The 11,905-nt window shown below is 35.9% G+C and overlaps 1 protein-coding gene and 1 long non-coding RNA gene across 6 annotated transcripts in view; one reads left to right on the top strand and one right to left on the bottom strand.

Moving 5' to 3' along the window:
- Positions 1-543: 543 nt before the first annotated feature.
- On the bottom strand, positions 544-5,914 carry LOC113106152 (uncharacterized). Its single transcript, XR_003292454.1, has 2 exons — positions 5,385-5,914; positions 544-2,019 (listed from the first exon to the last, which is right to left on the bottom strand). It is a non-coding gene; the product is annotated as an uncharacterized LOC113106152 (long non-coding RNA).
- Positions 5,915-7,568: 1,654 nt separating this feature from the next.
- Positions 7,569-11,905, top strand: part of rbm33a (RNA binding motif protein 33a) — a 43,858-nt gene continuing 39,521 nt past the window's right edge. For 3 of the 5 annotated variants that reach the window (XM_026267783.1, XM_026267784.1, XM_026267782.1), the window contains exons 1-4: positions 7,569-7,776; positions 9,491-9,566; positions 9,958-10,009; positions 11,242-11,315. In XM_026267783.1, the coding sequence (XP_026123568.1) occupies positions 7,758-7,776; positions 9,491-9,566; positions 9,958-10,009; positions 11,242-11,315 (221 nt within the window). In that variant the 5' untranslated portion in view covers positions 7,569-7,757. The remainder of the gene's footprint in view (positions 7,777-9,490; positions 9,567-9,957; positions 10,010-11,241; positions 11,316-11,905) is intronic. The other 2 variants (XM_026267781.1, XM_026267780.1) reach the window with 1 other exon arrangement.

The raw sequence follows: 11,905 nt of genomic DNA, 5'->3' as shown, positions 1-11,905 counted from the left end.
AATTTTACAGCATGAATACAAGACAACACTGATTTATAAAATCTATTTAAAATATATTTATTTAACGTTAATAATAACAACTCCTGTATTAACACAAACTGACAAAACAATCATTTTAACAATCCCGGGAATGGTTCAAAAATTATTGCGAAAACACTTTCAAAATATACTCTTTTTTGCTAAACGCATTTGATTCAATGAACATTTACTACAAACCGTGCACATAATTTTATTTGCCCTGTTCACAATACAAATCCTGAGACACAGTGACACGATCATCTTTAGAGATACTAACTAATGATAGAGATAGGAATAATTACAGATTACTCTAATGCAGGAGAGCATATAAAGATTTTGAAATTGATGCATTAAATAAATACATAAAATTAAGGACACAGTCAAAGGACTCAAATTCTGGACACAAAATAAACAAATGGTTGAATCCTGCTAAAGCAATCTGTAATTTAATATACATTTAAGTTCAAATTTATCTGGCATTTTAGGTATCGTTCGAATTCGCTACCCGGGGGTTTAAAAAATAAAAAACTAAACACAGCATACTTATATGCCTGAGTAATATACAATAAAATAAAACAAATAACATTTCACAGCGGATTAGAGCACATCATCATTTACCAGTGAAATCCCGAGGGCCTGAAGGCACCAATTTAATTGGATATTATGATGTTACTTATATCAAAATCAGAAATGCGTTTAAAAAGCAGATTAAAATCTTTTGGTGCGTGGTCAGAAAAAAGAAAGAAGAAAACAGTATGATCTAAAAATTTACCAATAACACCTATGCAGGAAATCAAAAGTAGAACTAGAAAAAAAGTGCATTTGCTTTAATTTGAGACGGGTAAACTAGTTAAACTATATTCCATTTAATCTCCTATAAACACAACAAATGCAATCGAAGCAAATTTCGGGAAAATGTATCACATTCGGGTAACAAATGCACATCGAATGACAGAACATAACTAAATATTGCAGGCGATGCCTCAAGTCAGAACTGATTCACGCTGCAAATTCTGGTACTGTGGAAAGGGTATCCATCTTCCTCTGCAAAACTCCTCCCTAAAATGGAGGCAGCTGTCCTAATACATCCAATGTCTCGCTCCAGCACTTGGGTAAAGCTTTGAGAAGAGTCAGACGTTACGCTGCCATCAGCACGGGGACATGAGTAAAAGGAAGAAAGCGAGTAAGCCAGGACAGTCACCAAAAAGAGAGAGGCTCTGTGTTTTGGCTGCCTGCCAGTGATCCCTTTAAAATGCCATTGTGGCTTTGATATTGAATATATGCAAGCAATGCAGGAGAGTGAGAGCCTTGTTCTTCCACACACAAAATCCATAAGCTTGCTCCACAAGACCTGGGGGGCGCTGTTGGACATTACAACAAAAATGGCTGCCATCTTCATTCGGAGAGATAGCATTTCTCATTTCTAGCTTTTTTATCTTCCATATGAAATCACAAAATGATTTTTGGAGTCTCTCTCTCTCTCTCTCTCTCAAGAGTCACCCTGTAACCTTCATATTCAAACATTAGGCTTTTTCTGTGCCAGACTGTCTGTACAGTTTTTTTTTACCTGTCTGTTAATCGACCCGTCTAATCATTGTGCTCAAAGAAGAAATGAGTTAGAAATGTATATAAGAAGCGGGTACTAGAAACTTGGTGTGCCAAGCTGAAAGTGTGAATACTCAGCAACATTTCAAACATTAAATATGACAAAGAAAAACAGAGGTTCGTTTCAGTTAGCATAAGCCGTCTGATGCATACTCGTTAGCCTTCGGGCTTTCATAATCGCACCTTTGCACACCTCTCTGAACTCCTGCCTTTCCACCTCTCTCTCCATGACATGCCCAAATGTGCTTCACAGAGTACTGGGTGCGAAATGCCCTTTTAAACCTACCGGCAGCACGGCAGCACAACCGCTGAACACAGGTATCACCTTTAAGTGTAGCTGCATCTGTGACAGCTCCGAGAGGTCATCAGAAGACTGCACAAATGTTATCCTCCTGCCTATAACAAGAGCCCAAACACAAAGAATTAAAATCAGCCAAAGTAAAAATATACATTTATTGCAAAATGACAGCTATGATAATACCACTCATTGTCTGATACACAATTATACTTCAAGTTAACAGGCCGTTGACTATGTTGCGAAATTGCAACATTTATTTTTTACCTTTCTTTACAGATATCATGCAATTAAATACAAATATTACTTTTTATTTCATAATTCTTCATTTTAAATAAATATTGCAATGTACTTAAAATTTATCAGACGGCTGTAACATTTTTTTTAGCACTTTGAAAGCATAAAATGCCTGATAATACTTCACCTTCAAATACAAATACTAGTATAGGAACATATATAGTTTCACCAACAGGTTGTGGATGTGCATGGCAGATTTTTCATTTTCAAATACTAATCATTATTATAAACAAATGTTTAACGGGGCTGTGTGCTATAGCAACATGCACACACACTTACACACACTGCCTGGCATGCAGAAACAGTTAGGACACTGATAGGCCTGTAAGATGAACTGATATACAGAAGTGTGCAGCGGAGCATTTATAATAACATCAAACATTACAGTAATGAAAACTCTGGGTCAAGTACAAGGAACAACGAACACCTTCTACATGCACCATGCTGCTTAAATTTGCTGAAAATATCGGCCCATCAGTTTGTGCTGTAGGAAAGAAAACTCAACAAAAAAGAAAAAAGACACATTTGTGTGCCACACCTATTCTAAACTGACCATGCGCGCCAAATGTAATACTCTGTTTACAAAATATTTAGCAAATACCTTTAACAAAAAGCATAAACTTAAAAGTTTAAATTGATGTACAGTTACAATTACTATTCAAATAGGAGTCATTCAGTGCTCAGTTTCACAAGTATCTTAAGTTTTGTTTGAATGTCGTATAATGCATTTTTATTTTAATCAAGTTATACATAAACAGAATTTATCAAACCTAGAGGCCATCTACCACTACAAAATAAATTAGAAAATAATTTCACAACCTGGTGTGACCTTTAAAGATTTGTTACATCCTTGTGTTTAGATCATATGCATCATTATAATTACATACCTGCACCAAGAAGAATGAGAAAATGATTTATTTGTCTGTTTTCATTGTAACTTGTAACATATATTTGCTTAGCTGGTTTTTTTTTTTTATTACTGTTATTGCACAACCCCTCTGGGTCAGGGCATGTTACTGTTCTGTCCATGCTGTGTCCCGATTTCTTTCACTAAGACTATTTAAACTGACTCGAAACATACTACAAAGGGACCACTATATGTATATAGTCTTGTGCCTCCCGTGAAGCAGCCATCTTGTTTTGCATATGACTGAAAAGCTGAGTCCCTATGACTGCTTATTTGATATCAATATCAAAGAGAGATGTCTATGTCTGCTGTAAAACTATGAAGGCATGAGCATGCAAAGCCAAACCACATGGGCAACAGATTCATGGTGCCCTATCTAATCTGGACCAATATGAACATACAACAGGTCAAAAGAGGGACTATTAGAACAATTTAAGAGGAAGAAATCTGACCTAACACTCAAAAAAACTTATGACCAAAGATAAACCTAAAGGTAAAGTTGAGAAACAAAAAATCCAAAAGACATCCTGAAATCCTGTTCTGAATCTGAACTGTTTTAATCTACACACCATTGATGAATCCTCACAAAGAACTGCATTTTGCAAGATTCTGATCTAAAGAGAAAAGATATGTAACAATCAATTGGTATCTTTTGAATACAGTAAGGGGAATCATTTGTATAATAAAATATGATAAAAATAGCCAGCTTAATTAAATGCCTTATAATGAATGTTTTTATTATATAATATAAAGGAGAACCAGTTGTCATAGTTTTTACTCCAGTGAGTATTTCTCAGTATTTTCTGCATGTTTTGGCACAGACCTTGGTGTCTTGGTGATACTAAAAAGCTACTGAATATATTTACCTTTGTTTTTTTTTTTGTTTGTTTTTTTTTTTTTTTTTTTTTGATGAAAACTGCCCGTTTATTGAACATACATGAATCTTTTGTGGTAGGGTAGCTATGTTGTCATTACAGTACATGAAGCCATTAAACAGCCACTTATTGACAATTACGAAACACATAAGAATTAAACAGCAAGCATGTTAAAGTTAATGTACAATAACTTCGAACCATTGTTTTGAGTGTCAATATTGCAATTTAGAAATAGTTTAGGTTATTTGTAATATTTTCACAATGTAGCCTAAAAACACACCCCAACTTCACATTTATGAAACGTTTAAAAAAATAAATAAATAACTTTTAGCTGAATAATCATTTTCTATTACAAAAACAAGTTAATAGTTATATTTGTCCGTAGGCCTACACTTCTTCACAAAAACGGCTCTAAAATATGCTGACGATAACGGTATTTTAAAATTCACTAAAAATATAACCTTTTTGTATGAATTATGAACAGAACTCTTAGTAACATAACTTTCGTCTTTGCTCCAACTAGCCACCGTCTTCCTTGTATTTTTGTCGGATGATAAAAGTAAATAGTTGTATTGAGTAGATTATTTGGGAACTTATGTTACAACTTAATTGGCTAAGGCAAGCCAGTTTAATTTAATTGAATTTTTTAGGCTACCATACTAGCTACTGGGGAACGAACCATCCCAGCGCGCGACAGAAGTGCACGGACACCAGTTGCGCGCTGAGAGCGGAGATTATCACGCGTTAGCGCCACAGTATGAACAGACACCGACACGCGTGAGGAGCTGTCGCCGCTTTATTTTTTGTCAGTAGTTTTGCCAAATGCCACTGAAGTCTATGTATTTTCCTAACCATACCTTAGGCTACCCAAAACCCCAAAAATATATTTTTTACTAAGAAAAAGATTTAACGCCAAACCACGGTGAATTAAAACGCAGTCATCCACCGGAAGCGAGATTCTCGCGCGCAAAGACGGGCCTTAAATCGCGGATAAACAGCAGCCGTCCTGGCGCATGGCTGCATGCTTTTAAGCGCACCGTGCACAGTCCAGACACGCTGATAGAGACTCGCACTGCAGCAGTGTTTTGTCATCACGAGTTCACGGGGTTAATGAGAAACCGTGCTCACGTGAGCACAGGTGCGTCATCTGTCTGAAGAGATGATCGCGATAAACTCTTTCTTCCTCCCGCCGAACGACATGCGCTAACATGTAATCACATTAAAATGAGCACCCTGCAGCCGAGCAGCGGTTCACATGCGCCGTCCGGTTTGCTCTGATCAAACGACATCGCACTGTTAACTAATATATTCATGAACAACACAATCACCATAACAACGGCAGACTGTATCAGACAAAAAGATTTGCGCCCCGCCACGATCATCTTACCTGTGAATTAATGAACTGTCTGTCTGGTGAAAAACATGGAATAAAACTTTGAAATGCGCTACAACAGAATCTAGTTTTCAAGCTACGATCGGACTACAGTGTTGGAGGATTGTATAATTCCGCTCTGTCTCCTTTTGTTTTTCTAATGACTGTGAGCGAGACTCTGGATGAACTCCATCACCATTTTTATCAGTTTCAGACAGACTCCAGACACTCTCTGGCCACTCGCGTGTCGTGCACTGTCTGCGCGGCGCGTTCACGAGCCTCGGCGCGCCACAGACTGACAAGCTCCAGACCAATGGCGTCCCGAACTGGAGCATGATATCCAATAACAGCAGCCCAAAAATCATAACCTCTGAATGACTCCCCGGATGGATGCAGAGAGAAAATAATCTTTAGGAAACGCAGTCAAAGAAATATGACTGGAGGTGGGGATGGATCGGGTTTATCCTGCAGACATTACGCTTGCTGATATGGATATAAACTCTTGAGTCGAAGGAGAGAAGGAAACGGCATAATAATGCGTTACTCTGCGCGCGACCGTAGCTTTAAACAGCTGTCTGGTTTGCATCACCAAAGGATTAATATATTTAATCAAAATTGTGTACTTGCTGATGCTTCCAGTTTGAGGTGTTTATATAATTTTATTTCTAAGAGAAATATTTTATAATATGTATTATAAAAGAATAGTAGGATGTTGGCCAATTTACAGCATTTGGATAGCTAACTATTACTATACAATACACGAACAAAGATTTGATAAAATGAATTGTGTTTTTAAACACTCTATTATTTGATCTTAATAATAATAATACTAAATAAAAATAATAAATAAAATACGCTATTGAAAATAAAGTCAAACCCAAAACTTTATTGTTCCACTAAGTAGGCTTCTAGCGATAAAAAACTGAATAGATAAATAAATAAAGTTGGGGTAAAAATCAAATGTAACATTTTTCTTTGTCAAAAAAGAATTATAATACTATGATGGAGTAACTTGAGTGAAACTCGTCATTTACAAATCCAAATTTTTTTTTGTAAGCTAATTCTTCCCAAACTAGTGAAAGTGAATTTTGAAATTAATTTGACATTCTTAAAAATCACATGTTATAGGCTAAAAACAGTCAAATGCCTGCAGGGTTATATGGAAAACTGAGAACAAAAACGAGATTCTGCCATTGCCAAAGTTGCGCATAGAAAATAATACAACAATGAAATCAGTGAAAAATGAAAAAAGTACAAACAGCTGCTGGCACAACACAAATTTGTTTGTATAATTTGGAAAGCTTGAAATAATGTTATGAAAATGTATATTGCAACTTCCATAATGCACTATCCAGTAAAAACAATATCTGAAACTTTCAGGGCTGCCAGCTTTTTAGTTCAACTTGGAGTGTATATTCTCCCTGCGGGGAGAATATATACCTTATGTATAACATCTGTCTGAAGAGTTTTGTTTGACATCTTATGTCATAGCCTATGTTTTTATCATAAAAATCATGTAAAATAACTGTTGCAGGGCTGCAAAACTATACATTTTTGTCAAAACGGGAATAGCAATGTAAAGTGAAACAGTTTCAAGCTTTACTAGTCATATAATTGCAACTGCATATAAAAAATATTTTTACTCAAAATTATGTTTTTCTCTGTTAGTCTGCAGTGCACTGATTGAACATCTGTTTAGAGCAATTTTTCCCATTCGAAAATGAATCCCGCATTCATTAGGAATTCATATCTCACTCCAGAAACTTTTCTGATTTTAGGGTAAATGGCTGTTTACAGCACGAAAAAAAATATTTTTTATTCAAATTCTGAACAGATTATATTTAGCCTAGAAAGTGAGCAAATAGCTCTTAATTTACAATCTCAATTTTAATTTTAATTTACTTAAGTTCACCGCGATCTCACACATTTCCTTTATAATCACTGAACCTTATGTTTACATCGTGTACAGTAAGAGGATCAACAGAGTGCAGAGTGAACGCGGTGCAGCCAATCACAGGTGTTCAAGAAATCAACGGATGTCTGTGATTGGCTACACTGCTCAGCGCTACGAAAACACGTTGTAAATAAAATCATTTTGCGATTTCCAAACTGAAGTCCGTCTATCCTTTAGCTTTATTTGGAGTATACGGTAAAGCAAAATAAGTCAGGCTGGTGTGTAGTGACGCACAGCCCTCACATCATACCCATGATGCAGCGCGGCTCAGTCCGGTCGCCATGATTCTAGCGCTGTGCAGATGTTTTCAGCTCAGACTGACGAGGTTTGAAGCTAAGCTAACGGCCTGAAGCTCTGCACTTAAACCAGTTTCAATGCGCTCATCTACGTTATAGAGATTCCAGAGTCTCCAAGATAACACACAGTCTTGGGTTATGGCGACCAATACCGAGGGTATGATATATTTATATATGCAATATTAATTTACACTTAGTTTAGCTCCCAGCTAGTGCTAACGAGGTAGCTGCTTTTGTTTCATAATTTGCTGAGCTCCTGATCTGTTGTTTTACAGATTGAACACAGATTACCTTGATGCCACGACTCTCTGTTAGGATGCTTTTTATCTCTCTAGTCTATATTATTAATGATCGTCAGTTATTAGCAGGCGTGCATTTACACATTTCTACTCCTTTGCGGTTGCTAGCTAAATTAGCCTTCTGAAGGGATGCAATGAATGCGCAGCCCGTGTGTTGATATGCAAAATGCAACGAATGATGTATACTTGGATAGTGATTTTGAAATGTAAATGGCAGATGAAGAACAGTTGTGCTTAGACCCATGAGGTTGGGTCTGTATGGTTATGTAATCATCTGTAAAAGGCCTTTACAGACAGCAGGACTGTTGTTTTATCCAGGCCAGAGATTCAAATGATGTGTTTTGAGAAGATAGATAGATCTGTCACTGGTATATCAAGTGTGTGTTGTAGTGGTTTATTACAGAGACCAGGGTCAGTTCTTGTAAATGCCTTTAACCTGTCAATCGTACACATCACTGTCAGCTGCAGGGTTGCTGATCTGATTTGTTACATCTGTATTTAATTTTGATTACATGCAAATGAGCTTACTAATGAATATGATTATGCTGTTAATTGGTAGTTGAGCGGCCTAGAAAGTAAATATCACTAGAACTGAACTTCATACAATATTTCAGTTGCTTCTTTAGAATAACATTTGTACTGGGTAATGTTTTTTGGAAAACTGAGCAGATTATATGATAAACAGCTGTTGCCAAATTGATGGTTCACACCAGAATTAAAAATCTGTCATAATTTACTCCCCCCCCTCATGATGAATAGGCTGTGACTGACTGCTGTGGTACATAAAAGAAGAGATTTTTAAGTAATGTGTTTTTGTTTATGTAATGGATTTCAGTGGTCACTGTTCACTGATTGGTTTCCATCATCATCATCATCATCATCATTTCTTTTGTGTTCTGCAGAAGAAAGTCATACAGGTTTGGAGAGACATGAGGGCATGTAAATAATCACAGAATTTTTGCATTCAAAGAGAAATTGCTGCTTCAGAATCTTGAACCCTAAAATCTCTATATAATATATATATATATATATGTGTGTGTGTGTGACCCTGGATCACAAACCCAGTCTTAAGTGGCAATTTTTCGAAATTGAGATTTGTACATCATCTGAAAGCTTTCAATTGATGTATGGTTTATTAAGATCGGACAATATTTGGCCGAGATTCAACTATTTGAAAATTTTGAATCTGAGGGTGCCAAAAAAAACAAAATACTGAGAAAATCACTTTAAAAAATTTCCAAATTAATTCTTAGCAATGCATATTACTAAACAAAAATTAAGTTTTGATATATTAACAGTAGGGAATGTACAAAATATCTTCATGGAACATGATCTTTACTTAATATCCTAAAGATTTTTTGGCATGAAAGAAAAATTGATAATTTTGAACCAAACAATGTTTTTTTTTTTTTTTTTTTTTTCTATTGCTAAAAATATACCCCAGTGACTTAAGAGTGGTTTTGTGGTCTCACACACACACACACACATATATATATGTATTCATATATGTGTGTGTGTCGTTTGCGTGTGTAATGAAAGTTTAATGTGTTTCATTCTCTTGTCTGTGTGTAGACGATGAGTTTGATGAATATAAGCCTGGTGCTGAGAGGTCCAGAAGACGGAGAGGAGAAGATGATGATTTGGAAAGGTAAGTCTTCACTGTAGTTTTCATGGCTCTATTAGGAGGGATGAAAAAGACAAATAAAGAGCAAAAGTTTACCAGAAGCACAATAGCATTCCAGCAAGATTCTTTCATAGGGTTGGGTGATGTCTACAGTGAAACATTGCGTTGGACAATGACATCGGGGTGGTGGCGTCATGATAGTGATGTCGTCAGCCATCGGCAATGGCATCATCTAAGGGCCCAACCCTAGTCTTTGATAAAACTCAAAATGAATCACAACAGCAATGATATAGACTTTATTGGTTGGCATGAGGCCAAGCAAATTAAGTTGTTGCTTTAATATCTTGCTTTGCTCTGCTGTAATTGTATCAGGCATTTCAGAGATTTATTTAATCATATATTTATCAATTCACAGTGATCTGGATGAGGGAGACTTACTTGAAGAAGATTGGCTTTCATCTAAAAAGGTAAACAAGTGATTTTTGTCTTTGGCAATTTCTTACCCCTCTGCTGAAACTTATTTTTATATCTGTTGTTATTTCAGTTTTTTTATGCAATCTTAACTAGGGGTGGGAGAAAAATCGATCGAATGATGCATCCCGATCCTCTCCAACGATTCCGTAGAGAGCTTAGTTTTAAACTAGATGTGCGATGATGCTGAGTTACTTTAGAAACACCTGTATTCTGCTTACTTCCAATTCCTTACAAACATATACTACTCGAACCTTCTGTAAAATAATCATTGATAAAGTTTGGAAAGGTTTAAGCGGATCATTCGTGGGCTTCACTGCACAGGATGCGATATCATATGAGAGACGCGTGCTTTACACTTGAAGTGTGCGATCTCGCCCGTCTGTATTTTCCTTACAAATGCTCTACGAAGTCATAATTTATGTGATTTGGAATGGACTTATATATTTAAATTATGAACCTCACTTACAGAAGGCTGCTTTCAATTTCAAATGCTGACGCGCTATTTGTTTGTGAAGACCGTTCGCGCATGCGGCTGTGCGTGACTCCGTGTAAGTGCGTCTCAAAATGGTTTTATGACGCAAATTAAACACAGTTAATTTTGTTTTAAGGGATTAAACGGACAGGACAAACCACATTACTTCTTATATTTCAAAAGAGCTTACAGCTTAACAGATCTCCTGCTGTCTATGATGTCATAGTAAAAAAAAAACAACCACAGTAAAGATGAAGAAAATTCACTCACAGTTCTTAAAAGGAAAACATTCAGATAAAGTTAAATACTTAAAAGCACTCTTTGAGTTGATCTGGTTCTATGCTACTCATTATTTGCTACTTGCTTGTATGTTTTGAAGTTCTATTAGTATAAAATTCTTAACATACAACTGTTTGAAGAATTTATTTTCAATTTGTAATTATTTTTAAAAGTACTTAATTACTTATGTAAGGATATGTAAATGTAAGGATTTTAAAGTCGGTAAACTAATGAATTAATAATTGGGGGAAAAGTAGATCAAGAATCGTTCTGGAATCGGATCGTGAGGTGACTAGATAGAAAGATTCCAACCCCTAATCTTAACTGATAGGAATACATAAATTGTTTCCAGCAGGTGTACTTAATATTCAAGTCTTATAAAGCCAATGACATATGTAACAATCTCTCCAAAATATCAAGTGTATTAAGCTGAAGATTTTTGATTATATACTTTTTTTTTTTTGTCCACCCCAGAACCCCTCAGAGATGTCAGATGAGGAGCTAAACGATGACCTCTTACAAAGTGATGAAGAGGACCAAAACGCAAGGTGCCCTAACTAAAACCTTCAAATAAAACCCCAGGCGTTTCAAAATCTCTAAGTGATCTTGTATTGCTGTTTTTGGTCACTTCTTTAATTTCTGCACTTCTTTGCTTGAAAAATATAAGCTGTTGGATCGTTTAGACAAGAGACATGAATGAAAATTCATTACTAAGATATGTTTTCAGTTGTTGTGTACAGAATTGAGTTTCCAGATAGACCTTTGTTGTTGTTTTAATGGGATTTTTTTTTGTGTGTGTGTGTCTGAGTACAAGACAGTAGGTAATGTTGTGTTTTTAATGTAACCCATTTTATGCTTGAGGTTATATTGCTTGGTTTGATTTTGTATGCAAGTACTTTTGTCACTGTTTTATGAGCACTGACTGAAAGTGCAATATGAAGAAAATTGAATTGCTATTAGTAACTGCCGAATTGTAAGACATGTCTGGTCATATGATCACATTATGGTGACACCTTTGCCTTGGAAATATGTAGATTAAAAAGATTTGTTTAAAGAAGACTGATATGACACTCATATCAGTGTAAACATGTTCAAAATGGTCTTTTCTTTTGGGTTAAATGTCAAATTAACAATTGTG

The sequence above is a fragment of the Carassius auratus genome, chromosome 7, assembly GCF_003368295.1.
Source record: "Carassius auratus strain Wakin chromosome 7, ASM336829v1, whole genome shotgun sequence".
NCBI lineage: Eukaryota > Metazoa > Chordata > Actinopteri > Cypriniformes > Cyprinidae > Carassius > Carassius auratus.
This window is presented reverse-complemented; position numbering and strand designations above follow the sequence as displayed.